The following is a 22,941-nucleotide window of genomic DNA, read 5'->3' as shown; positions in this document are numbered from 1 at the left end:
AGGAGATAGAAGTGGAGTTTTCCCTAGCCCACATGTATAAGTTATCCTAAAACTTAATGACTGAAAGCAACAAACATTTCTTTTCTGATGGTTCCATTGTTCAAAAATCCAGGAGAGGCTAACACAGGTGGTCCTTGTTCAGGGTCTCTCATGAGCATACAATTCAGGAATTGGCCAGGTCTGCCATCATCCCCAGGCTCCTCAGCTGCTGGCAGGATCTCCTTGTCACTCATCACATGACCTTTATGCAGGGCAGCCTAAGAGCACTGCTGCAGGCTTGCCACAGAAAGAGACAGAGAAAGAGACAGAAAGAGAGAGTAAGGGGAGACAGTAAGCAAGAGAACTCAAGCCATCCCATGATGCTAAGGGAGTAGTAATGGGCCCCATCCCTTCTGGGTCAGCAAGCTCATCTACATTCTGGTGTGGGGTACATGGGCATGATAACCAGGAGTTCATCTCACAGGCTGCCTCTGAGGTCAGGTCAAAGGGATAAAAAAAGAGCCAGACAAAATAGAGTGGACATGAAGAGACATGGGCAGTCAGGACACTGAGCCTGTTGCCTTTCAGAGTACATAGGAATTTATCCAGGAAATAGATGAATTCGAGTCTTGTGACTTAGGTGATCTGTGCATAGCAGAAGTGTGTGTGTCACTGCCTTGGACTCTTGCTTGACTGCAGGTGTCATATCTATCTGCAGACTTCAGGAGACCCAGCACTGCCTGGAGTTCTGGTGTCAGGAATTGAAGGACCACATGGCATATGTGATGATCGTGTTGGAGAGCTACAGAAGCATTTCACTCTCATTACCATGAAAGAATATTTAGAGAATAAAATAAAATTCAGTCAAAAGATCCAAGATATATATATGTGTGTGTGTGTGTGTGTGTGTGTGTGTGTGTATAAATATATATATATCACAGTGGACCCTTGAGTTACAACCAGCCTGACGTACGAACAACTTGAGTTATGACTGGAATTTTAGTTTTAACTTAGGACCAGAGTCTTGAGTTACGACCTGAATGCTGGCCGCTTGTGCTTCCAGATGGTCTCTCATACAGATTTAACCCTTAAAGAGTTCTGGAAGGAACATGACAGCATCCTTTCCTGTGTAGGATTAATTGAGAAATCCTGGGCTAATGTCTCTCTATAAGGATGCTGGGATCTGTGTGTATATAGGAGAGAGACATTGAAGGCTGTGTAGAGGAGCCTGAGCCTTCAATTTGACCAACTTGAGTTATGACCAGCCCTTGCAAACAAATTGAGTTCATAAGTCAAGGGTCCATTGTATGTGAGGTGGAACCTGAGTGATTAGCCTGGAGCTGCTACTGAGCCTCCTTGAAGCTCATTGCCAGCTCAGGAGCAGGCTTAGATCACCTGGAGCTGCTAGTCATTGCCAGCTGTAGTGTGAAGGTGACCAACACACCATGTGCAGTGTCCAGCCCCATAGCCAACTTGGGGATGGGACAGCTGCTCGCCTCAGCTTCGGTTGTGGAAGGTCAAATGACATTGTTGGTTTTTTTGAAGACTCAAATGACAGATATTTAATAACATATGTTAAAATAATTTCAAAATATGCAAATAAGTCTCTTCAACACTGTGTTTTTTTCTCATCCTACTTTCTTCACATGGCACATATCTTCATATCTCTGGGAATTGGAGCCCTCCTGGGCATATGCAAGCTCCTTGAGCAACTCAGAGGAAGCACAGTCAAAAGTTGTCTCTGAAAGTAGTAGTTTTCTCCACCACCAAATTTTACTAACATACATAACAAGGTAAAATATGTACAAAGTAGTTTCAGGGCTGTTGTGGGAACACCCTTGGGTCAGTGCTGACAGGTGGTGGTGGATCCACTCTTACTCTGAGAGCCCTATGGAAAGCCCCTCCCGAAGGGAGCCCTGGCATGAAGAGGTGTGAGAAAAGAAGCAAGAACCAGGCTCTTCCTATTTCTGGCTACTGATTAACACACACACACACACACACACACACACACACACACACACACACACCCCAAAAGCAATAGATTCTATCCAGAAATCCTTAATGTGAGATAAGCTGCTGTTTCAAAGCATTCTCCCATCAAGTTTTCTTTTGAGGAAACTACCACTTATGCCTGCTGCGCATCTCAGAAGCACAGAGAATGCAAATGTTCACATCTACATCCAACTTCTCAACCTTATGCTCTGTCATAAGTATTCTTTTGGTTGTGGTGCCATTTTTGTGTCTCACTCTGCACTTTGCATAATTTGGGTTATCAGTTGGCTGTTTTACCAGACATCGTGGACTTCCCTATAAACTGGATGGGGCAGGAAGTGTCAGGGACCACTTTGGGGACTGTTGGCATGGGCACCATCGGGTATAAGATTGTTGAAAGGGCCAAAGTGTTCAAAATGAAGATTCTGTATGACAACAGGAACCACAGGTAAAGCTTGGAAACTGGACTTGGGGCAGTTTAGTAGAGTTTAGACCACCACTAACTTCAGTATGGCCAGTGTGTTGTCCTGTGCACCCAATTGCTTCCTTACTCTTTCTCTCCAAAAGGGAAAGCTGACGGTAGAGAAGGATTTGGAGTATTCTCTAACAATTCCCTGTAAATGTGGACTAATTTCTTCTCATGGTGAAAGTTTCATTAGAAAGAAGAGAGATTCAGGGTACCAACACAATATGAATTCCTTTTCATTTCCAAAGTGACATTTTGATCACAGAAGATGAGCCCACACCCACTGAGTAGCAGTTGATACCATGGTGCAGGTGGGTACCTCTTTCCACCTTCCGAAACCTTAGTTTCCCACCACTGCAAGGGTAAATGTGCTGCTCTTCCATGCCACCCCAACTGGCAGGGATGCCAGGACCAAGTAAGTGCGGGCAGGGCATTGAAGGGGAATTGAGGTGAGCTAGGCATCCATCTTCCTCCAGCCTGTCTGGCCAGAGATGTATTAGAAAATAATTTGTTTACTTTTAGGTTCTGTATTTGTAAGGCAGTACTCCTAGAGCTTAGGATTTCAGTTGAATAAATAAGCTGTCTGGGTAATCAGTAGTTAGGATTTAATCAAAAACAAAACAAAACAAAAACACAATTCTGCCTGCATTGTCCTTGCTTCTGTGCAACCAAAAGCACTCTAAGGCTTTTCCTCCTCTTCCCACGCCTCCCCTCCTCTTTCTTGCCCTGCAGTCTGATAGTCTGCCAGCCTTTGACCTTCCCAGAAGCGGGTCTGGGTTCCACAGGTGCTGGGGGCTGGCACAGACACTGGATCGAAGGCCAAGGAGAGGAAGCTTTTCCCTCAGGGTCTCTAGTCTGGTGATCCTGCAGATACTAGGGCAGGCAACGTGTCCACAAATGATCCAGCATTTTCAAGGATTCCCAGGGGTGGATGGTACTGCCTGGACTCTGGGCCTCCTGGATCCAGCCCATTCCCACCAGTGTCTGATCCGGTGGGAACAACCCTGGTTTCCCAAGAGACTCATCTATGGAGGGGACATCCTCCCTCTGGGCAACCAGGTAAGTTTCTGATGAGAATGCAGTTTACTGCATAGGAAGCTGGAGAAGGAAGAAGCTGTTGGGACCACTTTCCGTGAGAGGCTGGATGACCTGCTGCAGCGGTCAGAGTTTACGATGCTGGCCCTAAGCCTGATACAGCAGATTCAGAGGCTGATCCAGAGATGGGAGCTAGGGCTGATGAAGCTGAGTACCATCCTTGTCAACATTGGCAGAGGTACAGTTTACTTGAAGGCAGCGTGGCTAGGAAACAATGTCAAAAGAGCCCCCAACTCTGCCCTGGCATTTCTTGTGCCCCATTATTCCTGAGTGGCTGCAATGGTCTGAAAAATCCACTTGGCAGGTGAATTAAGAAATTTTAGATTGTATTTAGAAATATTTTAAATTTTTATCTTTACATTACTTTGAACCTCAAATTAGTAACGAAAAGGATGAGAAATGTATATGATGGAGGGTTTTGGATCTAAGTTTGGCCATTCAGGGTGAGGGTGGTGTCATAATTTGATCCTCTAGGGGTAATTAAAGTTTATGGAGATGAAGTTCATGAGCAGTCACTTTCAGAAATTGCCATTATTAGATATTATGGTGGGTTTGATATGGTGCCTGGAAAGAAGAGAGACAATGTCCTTTTGATGCAGGCATGTTGGTACTTGTGAGGGTAGGGTGCTAAGGGCAAGCATCTAGGCAGTGTGCCTCTGCAGGGATGGAGGGCAGAGGACATGGATGTAAAGCCTTGTGCTATCAACAATACTGTCATTGGAACAAAATTACCTGTTTGAAAGTGTAGCTAAACTAAAATGACTCATACGTCTTCCATGTATGTGGTCAGCTTGTGGTGATTACACAATAGTTGTCTCACTGCTTTAGGTCTGCTAACTGATCAAGATGCTCTGACAGAAGCTTTGCAGACTGGTGTCATTAAGGCTGCAGGACTAGATGTGACACACCTAGAGTCCCTGTCCAAGTAACAGGACCTGATGGAATCTATATGTCTTTCTGGATGAAGGGGCCACAGAAACTGCTGACCTTGCAGCCTCTCAGAATCATGGAACCATGGGACGTGGACTCTGGTAGTCCATGGCCTCTGATGGCCCATCCTGTTGTGTGCAGGAGACAGTTTGGCCTCTGGGTCAACACCTCCCTGGACAAGTCTGAGAGTGTAAACAGGTTTGAGACTAAAAAGTTTGAAAACAACTGATCTAAAACTAAAAAAGTAATTTCAATGTAAATCAGACATAAACATTTTAAATAGTTGTAAATTTATTTCAAAACCTGCAAAGTCACATGATGTCTATGGTCTGTTCTGCTGAAATAAACATTTTCATAAAATATTAGTTTCATTGCTGGGCATGGGTGATACATGCCTGTGATCCCAGCAGTTGGGAGGTTGAGACAGGAAGATTGCCGAGAGTTCAAGGCCAGCCTGAACTACATAGAGAGACCCCTATTTCAACCCCCCAAGAAAACTCATGGACAAATACCAGGTTATGTCCAAAAGTTTGGTTTATCTTAAAAGTGTCATGCTCCCCAAATCGCACGTGAATTCATTTCTGCAGCAAAGAAACTTGGCAGTTATTTATAACTAATTTAATCATTTGATGTTCATATTAATTTCTAGTCTTCATATGATCTCTGTCACACGTGTTTGAATTTTCATCCTGAGTTTTGGGGAGAAATTTCATTGCTGCTTACCATTGTGTGCTCTAATATGAAAAAATAAAAGTAGGAATGTCAGGGTTAGTTAGTGACACTGCGTAAATCTTTGGTTTACAAAAGGTTGTACTGAGAGAGACTGGTTTCCAAAGTATGCTGCTAGGAGGCAGGCCCACCTGCTCCTCTGAGGCTATGGGTGCTACTCTGAATAGTTTCTACCCCACTGACAGTACTTCAGGCTGGGTCTTATTTCAGTCAATTCTGGGAGTGATGGCAGTCAGCATACCAATATAAATTACAAGTGCCTCCAGAGAATTTCCAGAGATTTAGGAGTCTGTATGACTCCTAAAATGTACCTTTTTTTTTTTTTTTTTTGTACCAGGGATTGAACTCAGGTCCTTGTGCTTGCGCAGCAGGCGGCGAAACCACTGAGCTAAATCCCCGGCCCCTAAAATGTACCTCTTGATCCCAGGTAGCTCGGGTAGATAGGGGCCAATTGCTCCATACCAACTTCAGCTTTTATGTGTATCAAAATTGTTGAGAGACCCTGTGGGTGAATTTACATCCCCTTTCTGATGCTGGGGTCTAAGCATTAGGTTTGAGTATGCCTGACCCCCTTCACCATGCCCCATTGCCTTTCCAGGCTGACTTCTTTTTTTTCTTTTTTGGTACTGGGAATCAAACTTGGGACCTTGCGCTTTCGAGGCAGGCGACAGAACCACTGAGCTAAATCCCTGGCCCTCCAGGCTGACTTCTATCCCTTGCCTTTCTCCTAGAAGAAAACTCCCTCTAATCTGCTAATTCTAGTTAGTAGATCCTTTTCTTCTGCCTGCCATTCCTCATTTAAAGCAAATTCAGCTTGTTCTGTGGGGTTGTACCAGTACCCGTCTCCCCTAAAGCCCTTTGCTGTCTTGTGGGCCAGTGTATCTGATCCACCATTATGTGGTGCCGCTGTATGCTGATGGCATGTATCCAGTTAGGGTATGTTTTGTAACCCAAAATGCTGGCTCTTCTAAATTAGGGTTAGGGGAATAGTAGTTACATGTACATGGGTGTAATGGTGAGTGGGCACTGAGGCCTCCCTACATCAGGGTGGGGATATATTCCAGGGAAGGTGAAACCAAAGAATGAAGTAAAAGAGACTAGTTTCTCTCAATCTGTGTTTCAGAAATCATCCTTTGTTGAATTTGAACATCACTCTGACACCTCACACTGGAAGTGCAACTCACCAAGCCAAAATGGAAAATTGGTTGAAAGCATCCTGGCTTCTCTCAACGGCTTTCCCTTTCCTAATGAAGTGCTACTTGAATGATTTATTTGGACTGAGAATTGGGATGAAAACATGGCAGATTAAATGAGAAATTTTTAAAATTTTTGTATACTTTACATATGTTATACCCATCATATAGATGGGTTTAATACTGTTTGGGCAGGAAAAGGTTTAATAATAGTAATAGTAACTTTTATTGAAGTTATCTCACTTCATTCTCAAGACAGTTCTGTGAGGAAAGGTTCTATTTTTACTTGACTAGTCTCAGCCAGTAAATAGGTGAGTTTAAATGAAAACTCTATGTTTGATTTTAAGTTGAATTTGGATTAAAACCCTGGGCTACATCTGAGGGTTTCCTAGTGGGCTATGTTAGCTTCTTCTTGGATTAGATATTCTCCCTGATACATGAATCACTGTATATTTCTTTTAACCATCCAATAAATAATTATTGAGAACCTCCCTGTTCTAAGTCTTGTTCTAGGGGCTGGGGCTACCATAGGAAACAGCGTGAAGTTCTGCTCTCCAGGGATTTTTTTTTTCTTGGTATTGGGGATTGAACCTAGGGGCCCTTCACACTGAGCTACATCTTTAATCCTTTTTACTTTGTTTTTTTTGTGGGTTTTTTTTGGTACCAGGGATCGATCTCTGGACCATGCGCTTTGGAGGCAGGCAACGGCACCACTGAGCTAAATCCTCAGCCCTTCAGTTTGTATTTTGAGACGAGATCTCACTAAGTCTAAATTGCCCAGGCTGGGTTCGAATTTGTGATCCTCCTGCCTCAGCCTTTCAGAGTGCTAGGATTACGGGTGTGTGTGCATCACCATGCCTGACAAGAATTGTTGAGAATTGTGACAAGTATGGATTTGGGATGAGTATAACTCCTTTGGAGTATCACAGGGAAAAGAAAATCATGGCAGGAGCAAAGAGACTGGCAGTAAGAATAGGAAGAACTAGGCTGGGAATTTAGCTCAGTGGCACCGTGCCTGCCTCAAAAGCCCAAGGTCCTGAGTTCGATCCTCGGTACCCCCTCCTCCCCCAAATAGGGAGAACAACCCGTCATTCGCAGCCTGGCAGATGTAAGGTTCTCTCTCCAGCAGGTAACCCCCTGCATCCACCCACCTAGGAAGGTGGCCCACCGTGCCTTAAAGCAATGCTTTTGTGCAGCACACAGTCCTGTTGATTCCCCACTTTTCTAAAACTGCTTTAAAATTAATTTTCAACCTGATACCTAAACACACGGGAAGTACAAGTGTTAGGGGACAACGTGTAATGCTTCAAAATGTATGTACACACCGGGCAATGTTTACATCAGGATAGACAGAGGTATTCACACGTGGTTGAAACCCTCCGCAACTCTTTATTCCTGCTTTTCTAAAATGCGCAGTCCTTATCATTGTCTATCATTTGTGCTTTGAAGCTGTGTTCCTTGCTTTGCATGGCCAAAGGAGTCGGCTAGTTTTCAGGTTTGAAGCCCGGGCCAGAGCCAGCCTCTCCGCCTCGGAGAATCCGCCCCCAGGTCTGACCGCCCTCGTTCCGTCCACACTCGCCTCCTCCAACCACTGCTCCATTTACGGCCCGCGCCCCGCCCAAGTGTCCGCTCCGCCCGCCCGCTCCGTTGTCTCTCCTACCACCCGCCTGTCATAACCCCGCCCAAAAGCCTTCTTCGCTCCGCCCACGCATCCCGTCGTACCCCGCGCCTGCCTGTGTTCCAGCTATCTCCGAGGCATGTGGGCTGTGGCGCGCGAACTGTGGTCCCCCTGCGCCGGATTGCGCGCGCTGTGGGGTGGCAGCCATAGTGTGCGGCTTCTCTGCCCAGCACGGGGTCTGCGGGGCTCCGCGGCCTCCTATGGCAACAAAAACTTGCTCAAGAAGTTTGCCTCCAAAAGCAGGTAGGCGAGCGCCATATCTGCGGGGCACGGGCAGGTCCACTGGGGACCCGTGTCCCTGCGACTTAGCACCATCTACCCTTCAGCTTGAGTTGCCGTGTCTTCACACCCCTCCTTCTGTTCTTTTATGCATTTAAGTCTCCTAAAACCTTATATTACATCAGGAACGTGTGTAGGGTTTAAAAAAAAGCGCAAAGTGTTACTGTATGTCCATTTATTTTGGTTGTAGTCACTAGAAGCCTTTTTTATAAGGATAGTAATTTCTTCAAAGAGGGAAAGAAGAAATATTTATAAGAATTTCCCTTCCGAATTAATACTGACTTTCTATGTGGTTTTAATTCGATGAATAAAGTTTGTCGTCAGTTTTTGTAATGATAAAACATACGCACTTTGATTTTTTACACCACTTTAAATTCTACGTATGGTGGATTTTTTCATAAACTTTAAAAAATATTTTTTAGGTTTACAGACGTTGTAAAGATACTCCAAGTTCCCTTTTAAGGGCGTCTGGTTCACTTCTATTTAATACCTTAAGTTAGCATTGCATATCTGTTAATGAACTGATACTGAGCCAGGAGTGATGGTGCATACCTGTAATCCCAGCACTCTGGGAGGATGAGGCAGGAGGACTGCAAGTTCAAGTGCAGCTTGAGCAACTTAGTGACTTAGTGAGACCTCAGCCACCAGAGTGCTGGGATTGCAGGCAAACACTACCCTGCCCAACTCCTCTTTCACCCTTCTGTACTTTGCTGTTTGGGAGGAAGTCTGTGTAGCCATTGCTAAAGAGTAGAGAGTTATATTCATGAATTAATTTAGACTTTTGTGTGGAGATAAATCTCTTCTCGTTAATTCACGATGTGGACTCGTGGATTATAATCCAGTATTACTTTATCTTGCTCATTTTAGGCCACTAGGAACCCTCACAGCTCTTCTGTCCCTGTGACATACCTCATCTTGCGGGGGTTTGCTGTGTCTGCAAGTATTTAGCATTTCTTTATCTTTTGGCGCTGTAAAATGGTTGATAATCACCTTATATACTTTTGGCTCAGCCTTACAATCAGCCATTTCTCCTGGGAGCCTGGTTATTGGAAAGTGGTGTTGTGAAACCATGGTTTGGGTGCCAGATGTGCTTAACTCTTACTGAGGTGTTTGTTGGGGCCTCTCAGCTGAAAAAACAAAAAATAGAATCTTTGAGCACTCTTTATATATGCTCACCTGTAATAAACATTTTTATATGTAACCATCTGTTTCCAACTCTACTGTCCCACCACATGGATCATTTAGCCTCTTTGCATTGCTTGCCTGTAATTCCCTCCCCACCAATAAGAAGTATGGCTCCTCCTGTCGACTACCTAATTGTTCAGTGACTGCGTACGTGTATGGCTGTGTATTAGGAGGTATAATTTATATACCTCCATGGGAAACCACTTGGTCAGCTAGGCATTGTGCTTATGTGCCACTGAGGAGATAGAGTTTTGTTTTGTTTTTGATATTGGGGATTCACCCAGGGATTTCACATTGAAATACATCCCTGGCCCCCTTTTTACTTTTTTAGACATTCTTGCTGAATTGCCCATTTCTTAGATCTCAAGTAATATGCCTTCTCTGTCCAAGGTTACCTCCATATAACTGTGCTGTCATAACCTCTTAAAGTAGTTTATGTAGCACTTTCTTCTTTAATTTGCCATATGGTCCAACATAATTTTTGTTTTCTCCCCATAGAAAGAAGTTTTGGTATGAAGGTCCTTCCCTGGAGTCTCACTTGGTAAGGATTGAGCGGTAGCAGTGGCTTTTATAGTCATGATGGGAGCAAGGTTAAAAGTTGGCAAAGCTAGGTCTGGGGATGTAGCTCAGTGGTGCTACACCTGCCTGGCAAGTGCAAGGTCATGAGTTTGATTCCTGGTACTAGGGGGGAAGAAAAGGTTAGCCAAGCTTTTGCCTAACTCTCCAGTTGTGTTCTGGAGAGGATTGTGTGGGTGGGTGGGAGTGGATGCCACTGGAACTGTGGATTTTGGCCTTTTATGAGGAAAATTTACCAACTCTGAAGTTTTCTAGAATGTCCTATTGTCAAAGTCTAATACTTTAACATCTGTTCAGTTTTTAGTGTGTGTATGTACTGTAGAAGTTTATATGATAAGTGGTTCCAGTTAGAAAAAAATAAACATTGTGTATACTAAAATTACTGAACCACACATTTTAACAGGGTCAATTTTATGGTCTATGAATTATATCTAAAAAATGAATTTTTGGAAGAAAACCAAAAAGTTAAACTGGCAGTACTTCTAATCTTGGAGGACTGGTGGGTAAAACTAGAAGGGTCCAGTTCTGTGAGACAGACTTCACAGCTCCGAAGTGAGGTTATCTATCTAGTTTTCATTCGAGCCCTCACCAGTGCTAAGTCAGTGGAGTGTAAGTTAGTGCTGATTATTAATGCTACCCTTGTTTCATGTGTGCTCTTTCTCTTAATGGAGACTTACAAGCCATCCAAGTTGGAATCCCTCCTGAAGGCTACCTCAAAGAAGACCAGGAAGGAAGACCATGTGCGCTTGAGGGCCCTGAGTGGCCTCCTCTACAAAGCCCTGATAGATTTGATGTCCACACCTGAAGTGAGCCAGGAGGTGTATGACCTGAATGTGGAGCTCTCCAAGGTAGAATGTGGGGCCAGAGGTGTAGAGATGGTGTGAGGATGTCAGTCTTACCTGACTTCCTCACTCCATTGATCTTGGTTTGGGGCAGCAGAGGTAGAACTGAGTCTGGTTGTTTAAATCTTTGGGACAGAGGTTACCTGTGCTACAGTCCAAAGGCAGCTAGTTTTCTTGCAGCCTGATGACCAAATAGCCTCTGGCTTATTGTCAGTTACCCAGCCATTGTGAGTAAATGGTCCAAGGATGCTCTGAGTTCTGGACACACCTGTCATTATTTTGACAGGAGTCTGAGGCAGGAGGATCACAAGTTTGAGCCCAGCCGGGGCAACTTAGCAAGACCCTATCTTGAATCTCAAATTGAAAAGGCCCTGGAATGTATGTTAGTAGAAAGTCCTGGGTTCAAAACAAAACAGAAAATCAAAAAGGGTCCTCTAGCCCTCTCAGAGGGAATTGAGCCAAAGGACAATAAGCAGCTGTTAGGTGTTTTCCATGAGCATTTCAAGAAATGGATGTTAAGCAAGTGCAGTGGGTTTGGATAGAGGTTATCCAAGTGGTGTCAGGACCTGGAGAAGATGGGAAGATGAGTTTTGTTTCTGTGGCCCTGCTTCCCTGGCTGTTGGTGTTCTGCAGCAGCAGGTGGTGGACTCTTGTCAGGATGCCATGGGAACAGTGGGTTTCAGGGTTTCAGGGTTTCATAGGTTTAGGGATAAGAGCTACTGTAAAGGAAGCTGTAGTTTCCACTTCCAGGATGTTGTCTTTGTGAAAACCCCTGTGAACTAAGTAACTTGTGGTTGGGGCATGGGTCTCAGGTCTCTCTGGCTTCAGACTTCTCAGCCTGCCGCGTGTACTGGAAGACAAGTCTCTCTGCTGACCAGAATAAGCACACGGAGGCCATCCTGCAGAGGAGTGCTGCACACATGAGGTGATAGCATTTCCCTTCTACATGTACTTACTTCCTCTTTGCACCTCAGATTGCCCAGCTGTTTCACTTGAAGGTAGACTTTAAATTTTTCTCATTAAAGATTTTGTGTTTAAGGAAATTTTTGGAAACATTTTCTTGAATTTCAAAGCATAATTTGCATTTTCCTATAAGATGTAATCTAGTTAGCTTTTCCCAAAGTTCAGTAGGGATCTAAAGATCCCATCAGGGTCTTTGTAAAGTTAAAACTATTTATGCCAGCTAGGCATGTAACCCAGCTACTCAGGAGGCTAAGACAGGAAGATTGTACATTTAAGACCAACCCTAGCAACTTAGCAAGACCCTGTCTGAAAATTTTTAAAACTGAGTTGGAATGTAGCTCAGTGGTAGAGCGCTTGGCTAGCATGCATGAGGTTCTGGGTTCAATTTCCAGTACAGACAAAAACAGGAAAAAATAAATAGATAAATCAGTTTTAAATAGGGGTGTGATTCAGTGGTAGAGAGTCATCAGTACTGCAGAAAAAAAGAAACCACACAACTCACTACTTTTGCAATACTAAGATGTGTTTTATCTTTCTCATTGTTGCTGAGGCTGGGACCTTATTGGTGATGTTGTTGCCAGTGCTCATCATGAAACACAATGCCACTTTCACCTGAAAGTATCCTAGATGAACAAGCAAAAAAAAAAAACAAAAACAAAACAGTTATTTTACTAAGTCTAGACTGAGTATATGTGTTTGTAGCATTCTTTGTGGTGGGAAGCACATAGAGGTCATGGTTGCTGAGACATGACAGCCTCTGTGGGAAGAATACTGCACAGAGGTATGGGAGCACTTGCAGCTCTTCAGGTGTGAGCATCTGGCAGACATTCTCAAAAGTGAGCCAAGTGAACGTGCCACTTCCATGGCCAGTATTAAAATGTAAACTTTCAAGTAAAAACCAGAATTGTAGGGCCGGGGATTTAGCTCAGTGGTACGGCCGCCTGCATCCCAAGTAGAAGGTCCCGAGTTTGATCTCTGGTACCAAAAAACCCCAAACAAACCAGAAGTGTAGAAACTGGTATCCAGTTCAAAACCTTCCAAGTACTTGAAGACTGTTCTGTTGACATTAACAAATAAATATGTGATGGGGCTGGGGATTTAGTTCAGTGGTTTCGCCGCCTGCTACCCAAGCGCAAGGACCCGAGTTCAATCCCCAGTACCAAAAAAAAAGACACACAAATAAATGTGTGATAAACTATCAGTGTTCTGAAAATTTGCATTACTGTTGACCCCTTATCAGTGAGGAACGTACAAGGGTGCAAAACCATGCATGGGTAGAAGTTCCATTAATGTGTGGAGAGACTGGTGTGTTTTCCTATCTCGGAGTGTGATGTGTCAGTTGGTGTGGACTCAGCTTCCACATTTCAGCTGACCTTTCATTTGTTGAAGTGTGTGTGTGTGTGTGTGTGTGTGTGTGTGTGTGTGTGTATGTGTGTGTGTGGTCAAAGAAGATCCGCACTTTTCTGAAAGCTATTTATTTTTTATACTGAGACTTGAACCCAAAGCTCATGCACGCGAGACAAGTGGTCTGCCACTGGGTTACATCTTTAGCCCTTTTTTCTTTTGTGTTTTGAGTCAGAGTCTCCCTAAATTGTCTAAATTTGTCTTGAACTTGCAGGCTTCTTGCCTCAGCCCATTGGGTAACCAGCGTTGCAGAATGCTTCACGTTCCCCACCTTCTGAAAGAATGCAAATGCAGTAATGAACTCCCATCATTCTTCCACCAGGCAGGCCTCAGGAAATGTGCAGCTGTTCTCAGAACACTCTTTGAATATGTAGCTATTTTTTATTTAAAATCCCTGTCAGCATTTAGTGGGTTTATTATCATTTAAAATGATGTAATACACTTAGATTTTTTTTAGTTTTAATTTCTAGTATAGTAAATATTGTTAGATATAACCACTTAAACAAAAGCTTTTTGGGATTGTCAGTAATTTTTTTAGCATGTAAAGGGATCCTGAGACCAAAAATTTTGAATCACTGATCTGCACAGTAGTAAAGAACTTAACTGACTTTTCTCCTCTGTCTTAAAAAAATGCAGAAATCCAGCTGACCAAGCAGTGCTCAGGATCAGATGCCTTTTTCCTGCCTTCCTCTCCTCCTCTGCTCTTCTTGCCTCCTTACTTACTGTCACTGAGGAGATAGTGCTGGCAGTCAGAGCAGCTTGTGGGACTTCATCCAAATAAAAACTATAGCACTTTCCTATGCTGTCTTGAGCTCCCTGCTTTATTGTTACTGACACTCACTGCGATGATCCCTAAAAGTCTCTAAAACTATCAAAGATTGGTCAATTTCATCTTTTACTGTTTAACAAAAATGAGAAATTTTCAAGAACCTTTGATATAGTACTATTGTTTTCTGGTTTTTAGGTAATCAGAAAATTGGGTTGAGCTAAATGTCCCATTTCCTAGCTCTTGTGGTCACCTAGGGTTTGGTGTTGAGGTTTCTTCTTGCTGAGCCCCAGATTCCTGTGGGTAGTTTTTAGTGGGTGTATGTGCCACATCTAGCTTGGCCTCATATACCGTGATTGTGACCAGTGCAAAGATCCATTCTCCCCAGTATCTGGGGATGTGAGTGTGAAGTTGTGCTGAAAGAACTCTGAGCATCCAAACCCTGGAGCCCACAGGGCTGCAGGCAACACCCTATTTTCATATGAGGTTATTTATGATGATCTCAGTTGCTTTGGAAGAATTAAAAGGAGTTGCAGTTTTGATACTTTTTGTGTCCTTTTGGGACTGGTGACTCACTGAAGAAGGTTTGTAGCATTTTATTTTCTTGTCTTTTTCCTTCTTTTGTTTCTTTTGTTTGTTTGTTTGTTTGTTTGAGATAGGGTCTCACTTTGCTCCTCAGCCTGGTTGGGCCTTGAGCTCCTTGGCTCACGTGATCTCCCACCCCAGATTCCCAAGCCCTGGGACTGCAGGCGCAGGCTGTTGTGCTCATCTCATTTTCACCTGAGTAACAGATGAGCAAGTCTCACTTCTAGCCTTGGGAGATTGTCATGTACCTTGCATTGAGCACTGTGCCCCTGTCTGCTAAATGTCAAGGTAGAGTCTGAAACATGCAGTCTCTGTTCTCTCCTCAGGCACCTTTTGATGTCCCAACAGACCCTCAGAAATGTGCCACCAATAGTGTTTGTTCAAGACAGAAGAAATGCACTTCTGGCTGAGGTAAGGCTTTTAAATCTTTTTTTTTTTCTTGGTACTGGGGATTGAACTCAGAACCTTGCACCTGTGAAACAGGCAGTGGCACCACTGAGCCAAATCCCTGGCCCAATTCATTTTTCTATAATATGAACTTTTATATAGGTAAAATTTTAAGCTAGTTTTTAAATACTCAAAGGTAATGCAATTTTTAGAAAAAATCACTGTTGAGGATACAACTGTTCCCATCCAAAGAGGTGCTTCTTCTGGTTATGAATCTTTATGCACATTACTATAACTCTGATCAATGAGTGAAATGGCTGTTTTCTGTGCATTTGAGGCAGCCAGAGTTTCCTTCCCACACTTGCCCTGCCCCTCACCTCCTTCCAGCCTCTGTGATTTTCTGTGACCTTACAACATTGACCCTATAAGATTCATGTTTTGCCTTGTGACTTTTCAGTGTTTTTACCACCATTTTCCTTGCTTTATAGGTTGGTTAGTTATAAAGTTTAAAAAATTGTACATATGTTTTATGTGGGTAGTAGTTGCCTGGTAGGTATTAAAGTATGTTATGTCTAAAAAACATTTACCAAAAATCAGCAGTGTTGGTAATATTACAATTAGACAACTATTATTCACTAGAGGACCAGATAAGATTTATCTATGCAGAACAAAAACATGTAATTTTTCCGCTAATCTTTTGTTACTCATTGCACGGGTAACACTGAAAACATTGTGCAGGTAGTAATCTCGACAGTGAAACATTTCTCCAGCCAGAAAAAGGAGTGAAGCTGCTGTTCCCTACAAGGCACTAGTGCAGCTCAGCTTGTGCTGAGTTGAACAGCCTTAGGCTGAGCTCCCCAACATACGCCTCCCATTGTTGTTAGAGGACTGTGTTAGTTACATTTCTCTTGTTGCTGAGACAAAATACCTGACACCCAAAGTTAAATTAGGAAAGGTTTATTTAGCTCACAGTTCGTAGAGGTTTCAGACCACAATTGGCTAGCTCCAAGGCTGGGTGGTCTGGCAGACAGGTATAGCAGAGGAGAAACAGTTCATGGAGGAACAGAAGGTAACAAAGCAAAAGCAACAAGGGACCTTAACAGCATCTTTCTGCCCCTTTTATTATCTTATCCAGACTACTTAGGGTGGGTAGCACTCACACCCTTAATCCTAGTGTCCTTGAGCCTAGCATTGCATCATGAATCAATTCTAGCATCACACACTCTAGATCAAGCTACCTCTGGAAAAGCCTATGACTACATGAGGCTTTGGGAGGGCATCTAGACTCAAACTGTAACAGTAGTCGTACTGTTAAAGATATAGGGGATTGGGAATAGGAAACTGAAAAGAGAAACTGGAAAACTTAAACGGTGAGAGATGAGGAAAAAAGTGAGACAAATGATACTATTATGGAGTGGAAGGATGTTTACAGAATTAAAGAAAAAAATCAATGAGAAATAGAAGATAAAAAAGGCAACAATATGCAAAATAAAAAATAGAAATAAAAAGAAAAAGAGAAAATGTAAGGAACAGGGAAAGGGGACGTTACTAGAACCTTTGCAGTTAAGTCCTAGTCTCCTGCGAGCGAAGGCAGTACATGGCAAATTACAGGAAAGCTAGAAAAATGAGACTGAGAAGAATCTGAGATTTGGGTCTCATCAGTGCTGCTCTGGGTGGCAAAGACCAAAGTTCCCAGCTTACTGGGAGAAACAGATGTAACAAATGACTTGCAGAGAGTTCAGTACATCCTGCGTAAATAAGATGTAACAATCCAAGAACAAGGAACTGAGTAGATGTTTGTTCCTCCCAGGATGTTTTCAGCTCCCAGAATCTTTCTGGTCCTGGAGAATCACAGCAGCACCTGATCATTGAGGTCTCAGTTGTGACCGGAGGCCAAAATGGAGTTATGTCTCAGAATTCCATAGCTGGGCTGTAGGCAGGAGAACTAGGCTAACCAAATGATTTTTCCCTAAAATTATATAGCATTGCTCCCGACAAGAAAAAAGTAAAAAAAAAAAAAAAAGCCAGACATAGTGGTGCATCCCTGTAATCCCAATTCCCAATATTTGGGAGGCTGAGGTAGGAGGATTGCCACAATTTCAAGGTGATCCTGGCTTAAGGTCCTGGTTTAAGGCCAGCTTAAAGTATATAGTGAGTTTCTGTCTCCATTAAAAAAAAAAAAAAAAAAAAAAAAGGTAAGAAAAAGAAAAATCAATCCAAAGGAAAAAAGTGAAAATAGAAGGAAAAAATGGAAACACAACTTTTGTACATAGGGAGGGGGGGAGGGGGGTTGGGGGGAATGGGATACAATTTTTTTTAATAATTTAAAAATAAAAGAGAATGAGGGCTAGGAATTTAGCTCAGTGGCATTGTGCCTGCCTCACAAGTGCAAGGTCTTGAGTTTGATCCCCTGGTACCAGGGAAAAAAAAGAAAGAAGAAAGAAAATGAGTCCCAAAACAAAGAAATTCTTTATTTTTGAATGAGTAGTTTGGAATACAGCAAGTCTTGTTTTTCTTCACCTTGCCTTCTGGCTTGTGGGTTTGTGACTTATCCTCCCTATTCTAGAGGGCCTTCCATTTATCCCAGGCTGTGGCAGTGTCCAGATTAAGACATGTCCTTGTTTATGTTGGATAGGGACGGCAGTCAGACCTCAGATCTGTGCTGGATGTAGGCATCAGGGTAATGGTTCAAGTACTTAATGCTGGCAGGCACTTTCAAACCCAGCTGTTTTTTGTTTTTTGGTACCAGGGATCAAACTCGGGACCTTGTGCTTGGGAGGCAGGCAGTGGCACCACTGAACTAAATCCCCGGCCCAAGACTGAGCTGTTTTTGAGAGTAACTCAGCCGGGCCTGGCTTCTCACTGGTGGAGCATGGGGCCCTTGTCCTTCCTGGCCTGAGTTTAAACTTCTCAGATGATCTCTTTCTAGCTCAGTCCCTATCCATGGCTGTTTCCTGTATCTGTCTCTCATCCAGTCACTGTGGGAAGGTAATACTGGGAACCGTGAAGTTAAGGTTTTTTTAAAGATTTTTTTAGATTTAAATAGTCACCCCTTTCCCCAAATGGGGCATGATGAAGTGCACTCTGGTACCTGTGCTTGAGTCCCTTTCCTACTGTTGCCTGCTGTTGGACTCCTGTGGAAGGAGTCCCCTTGGAGCAAATCCCCACATCTTTGCAGTTTTCAAAGACCATGGACTTTGCTGCCATTTCTCCCGGGATCTCCCAGCCTGGGCACTTACTTTGCTTCTGGCGAGCCAGGTTTCCCTCCCTGTGAGTTTCAAGAGCTGAGGAAAGAGTCCAGATTGTTTCCTTGAATATCAGTTATTTGATTCAACTGATATATAACTGATATCTTCATAGATCTGTCTAAAGTTTACAAGTTTTACACATTTCCATTCATCATTAAAGAAAATGTGACATGTTAAAATAATAGTTAAGTGTTTGAAAGCTCAAGCTGTAGAGCAGATCCCAGTGTGGAGGAAGTATCCACAGAAAGAATTAGGCAAGGTCCATCCCAGGAGACGACTGGTTGGGCCTATTTCAGAGACAGTGACATTGAGTGTTGGGAGTGGGAGGTGTAGCCTACCTCTCCCCTGTGCTTCCTTTTCAGGTTGATCGGTTGCTGGAAATAGCTGACTTTGGGCCTGTAGATGAAATAGGCAACACAGCACAAGCTGATTTCAGGTGATGCATATTATTGATGTGTGTTCTCGTTCCCTGGGATAGCATTAAGCATAGGATTGCTATTTTCCACAGTAGCTGTATGGCCTGTGTCCTGACTAGCCATGTTGCCTCTGTGGTACTTACCATGGGCCCAGCAGGTGTCCACGTGTTCTGGCCCATGGACTCAAAGCCATGACTCAACCAGCAAGGAAGGGAGTGTCACCCCCCCACCTCCATTTGGTCAGTGCATTTTTTATTGAGTGCCTGCTGCATTCCAGGCCCTGCTCCAGGTTTTAGATGCAGCTGTGAACATCATTGAGTGGTCCCTGGTGTGGAACATGAATTGTGCTAGGGGAGTCTTGATTGTCACAGATAAGTCCATTTTAGTTAGGAAGAAAAGTGCAGAAAAGTAAGGGTTTAGATGACTGGTGGAGGTCCGAGAAGGCTTTGAGGAATATGACATAGCCTATGGGGGAGGGCGTGAGCCTGGAGAACAGAGGTGTTTTTGTGGAGAGGGCACCATTCCAGGCATGAGACAGCCAGAACTGAACAGCACCCATATCCCTGGGTACCTGGACCCTATGACCCAGCAATGTGTCTACAGTTTAGCCTACAGATGTCAGCAGGGAGGACCCCACACCATAGCAAGCCTGATACATCCTGGACTGGTAGGGGCCCAGCACTGGGGAGAAGGGTCAGGGAGCCAAACCAGGAATTTGAAGACCTTCTGGAACTGAGTATTGGAGGGTCAGAGGATGGCATAACTGTGCTCAGTTTGGCTTCCAAGAAAACTGGCATGTGATGCATCAGAATCCTAAATGACAGCACGTATAGGCCCGCATATACTTCTCTTTTACTGGCCATGCTTAAATGAGAAAAGTTGAAAATCCTTTTAGTGACCATGCTGAATGGCTGCACAGGACTGTGTTGCTAGCTGGTTCTGATGCTGGAGAACCACAACTGGAGTCCCCTTCCCATAATCCTGTCTACAGTCACTTCAGATACATAAATGTTCAGGAGCAACTGTGTACCTATGTGGAGATGTAGGACGTACCCTGTGGTGGCATTTCACCCTGGTTTAGGGGTTGGCTTGTGCTTAATGTGAAGGTTCTTTTCTTCTCCCAGGAACCCTGATGGCCTGTCACCATATGACCCCCCAGGACCTGCCGCATACTCTCATCTGTGTGGGATTGATCATGAGGCACTCAACAAACAAATAATGGAGTACAAACAGAAGAATGAGAAAGGACTCCGGGACATGAACTTGGTGCCACCTGGGCAGGAGCAAATGGCCAAGCTGCCACAGTGGGTGAGGAGAACAAAGAAGGCTCCACTGCAAAAAGACCAGGACACTTCCCCCAGAAGTTTCCTCTTGGGTGAGGAGAGTGAGGGCAAGAATGAGGACGGTACCCTGGGGTATGGATGTGAATCCCAGAAAGCAGAGGAATGGAAGGCAGAGCCTGGAGGTGGTGGGACACAGGGCCCCCATTCCAGAACAGAGTAATGGTAGGGGTGAGGCTGCAGGCTGCCTGTGTGGGCCTGCAGGAGAAAAGGGAGTGTTTGTGTGAGGTGTGTGGTCCGTACTGCAGAGGTAGGGGGTGGAGTTGAAGCTCTTGGTTGTATCACCGACTCTCCTGCTGTTTAACCTTCAATAGTTTTTCATGTATCTAAACACAATTTCCTGTACAGAAGTCACTTGTTTTTTCTCCAGCGCTCTGTAATAAAAAAAATAAACCACCTGTCCCGTCAGTGAGATCTTCAGACATGAAGACAGTGAAGCTGTATCACAGGGACTCTAGTCCAAGCCCACCCACAAAGCCAGGCTGCAGCAGAAGAGGGCAGGGATGGAGGCTGCAGGTGCTCCGTGCTTGCACATCTTCCAAAGAGTGGCTTCCTCTCAACACTTGTGGGCCCATTTTCCACCTTTTGGTTGAGGCATGGTTGAACAAAAAGTATATGTCAGTGGGATGAAGGGCTCCCGGGTGATGCTGGCTATGCCTGAACTCTGATCACCTCTGAAATATTGACAGACTTTGGCCTTAGTGCCTCTGTCCAGCTGGCATTTTTAAAAAAAACCTATTCAAATGCCCAACAGGCCGATCTTTGCCTTCTGAGGAACCTGAGTCTTTTGGACACAGGCCATGAATAGCTTTTCATTTTATCATTTATATCAGAAGAAAAAACCTGTGCTCCATCTTACAAATTGTTTTGGTTTATTTTAAACAGGAAAATTATCAACAAAAGGTGCAGATATGTTTAAAATGTGGCACTTAGACTATGGAACAGCATTAGCTTGCTCAGCAGGGTGTCAGATTATGTCTTTTGTGGATATCTTCAAATGACAAAGTATTGTAATCACAACTAGAGATAAGCAGAAACTACCCGTAAGGACCAGTGATAACTAGCAACTACTGCTAGTTATAACCACAAACTACTAGTGATAACCAATGACATGTAGCAACTACCAGTTGTAACTGAAGTAAGCGAGTTAACCAGAAACCCCCTCAATAGCCTGTGCCTGAACTTTATCCTTCCTCCCAAGACTGCTTGTTCAAAGTGATATTAACCAGCACATAGCTTACCTTGTGGTTAAGAACAAAGGACAGGTCATGTTTTACTTCAGCCTTAACCATAATGATAGGAATTTCCTGCTGGATCCCCAAAATTGTATTTTAATCTAACTTGCAATCTGCTTCTGTGCCCCATGCTTGCTCAAAGATGAGATCATGACATTCTATTGTGTGATTTTTCCCTTTAAAAACTAGGCTTCACTGCTTGATGGGTACCAAGGAAGATGGGAGCACGAGCTTGTCCTTGGTTGCCAGCTATTAAAAAGACTTCTTTAATTTGGACATTTTCGTGGTGTGATTTTTTTCGCTGAGACAGCTATAACTATCAGTGACAACGACTACCATTATTAATGAGAGACAGCCAGCAGCTGCCAAGAGCCAATAACAAGAAACTGCCAGTAACAATGAACAGCTACTAGGGACAATCAGAAAAAGTCTTTGATGCACCGAGTTTGTGTTCTTTAAAATTGAAGAATGACAGTTCCTAGGGCGGCCGGCAGAGAAGTGGAGGTGGTCAGAGGCTTGTCCAGCTGTGGCGTGCGGGGAAGGGCTTGAGTGTTGTTTTCCAGATCCTGGGGTCTGGAGGCAGTGAAATGTGTTATCTACAAAAGTAGATTAATTTCCATGTTAAATGAAAATGGCTAATTCTTTAAGAGGAGAAGTATTGTACCTGTATAAAAATCTGCTGTATCTTGGACAGGATTATCCCAAAGGAGCAGACCATTTAAAAAGGCTTTTGAAGAATGTTTTCCTTAAAAACAAAGATGTGGGAAAGGTGGAGGGGCTGAAGGGTGCACAGGTAATGGGAGAAAAAATAACTAAGATACATCATGTTCAGATACAAACACCCAATGATAAATGTAAATGTATACCTAAAATGTGCCAATAAATATATAAATTTAAAAAAAGATGTGAAGGACCCAGAGAAGATCAGAGAACCTATTGAACGTGATGAATTTGTAATGAAAGAGCTAGAAGCCTTATACTTCCTTAGGAAATACAGAGCTATGAAACGCTACTCAGATGTCAACAAAACTAACTGATCGTTATCATTGTAGATTGGCTGAAAATCAGTGCCAGCTGTTTATATATATCAAATATTGTGAAATAAACCTAAAAATGGCAACACGTAAAGAAATCTGAGCTGTCTTACTGAACTAAAATAACTTTCGATCTTTACTGATATTAAGAGCTTTGGCCACAACTCGGTGCTCAATTTTTATTACTAAAATAGCTATGCTACCAATTGTAAAAGTACTCAATATAATACACTTAATTCTCCATTTTACTGAGAGAACATTTAATAAGCAAAATAATTTCTTACATATTTATTGCTCTTAACTTTTGAAGTACTTTTATTTTTGACCCAATTTGGTACATTGAAGGACATGTTCAAGGTCTGTTACAAAACAGACCCTAGTAATAATTTACATGCAATTCTAGAAATAATATGAAGATTATGTCAGACCTTAAAATAGCCTGCCAATGATTGGCATTATATAACTTCAGTTATTTCCATTAATTTTGCCACTGGCTCCTTCTGAGTCTTAAAACATCACCAGTTATATATCAGTTGTTTTCTATCATAAAAGATAATGTTACTTTACTTTTATTGTCATTAAGGCAACTTGTTTTGCATCTACTTCTATGGGTTAGCAT

The 22,941-nt window shown here is 43.3% G+C and overlaps 1 protein-coding gene across 1 annotated transcript; it reads left to right on the top strand.

Annotated features, from left to right (window-relative positions):
- The first annotated feature begins 8,079 nt into the window (after positions 1-8,079).
- Positions 8,080-21,564, top strand: Rbfa (ribosome binding factor A). Its single transcript, XM_004861902.3, has 7 exons — positions 8,080-8,305; positions 10,025-10,067; positions 10,774-10,950; positions 11,757-11,869; positions 14,989-15,073; positions 18,660-18,733; positions 19,838-21,564. Exons 1-7 carry the CDS (start codon positions 8,142-8,144, stop codon positions 20,214-20,216), a joined length of 1,035 nt encoding a protein of 344 aa, XP_004861959.2. The 5' UTR covers positions 8,080-8,141; the 3' UTR covers positions 20,217-21,564.
- Positions 21,565-22,941: the final 1,377 nt, after the last annotated feature.

Source organism: Heterocephalus glaber, unplaced genomic scaffold (assembly GCF_053883595.1).
Source record: "Heterocephalus glaber isolate CG9 unplaced genomic scaffold, H.glaber_assembly_v1.0 deba00000331, whole genome shotgun sequence".
NCBI lineage: Eukaryota > Metazoa > Chordata > Mammalia > Rodentia > Bathyergidae > Heterocephalus > Heterocephalus glaber.
Note: the sequence above shows the minus strand (reverse complement) of the source record. Positions and strands in the feature narration are given on the sequence as shown.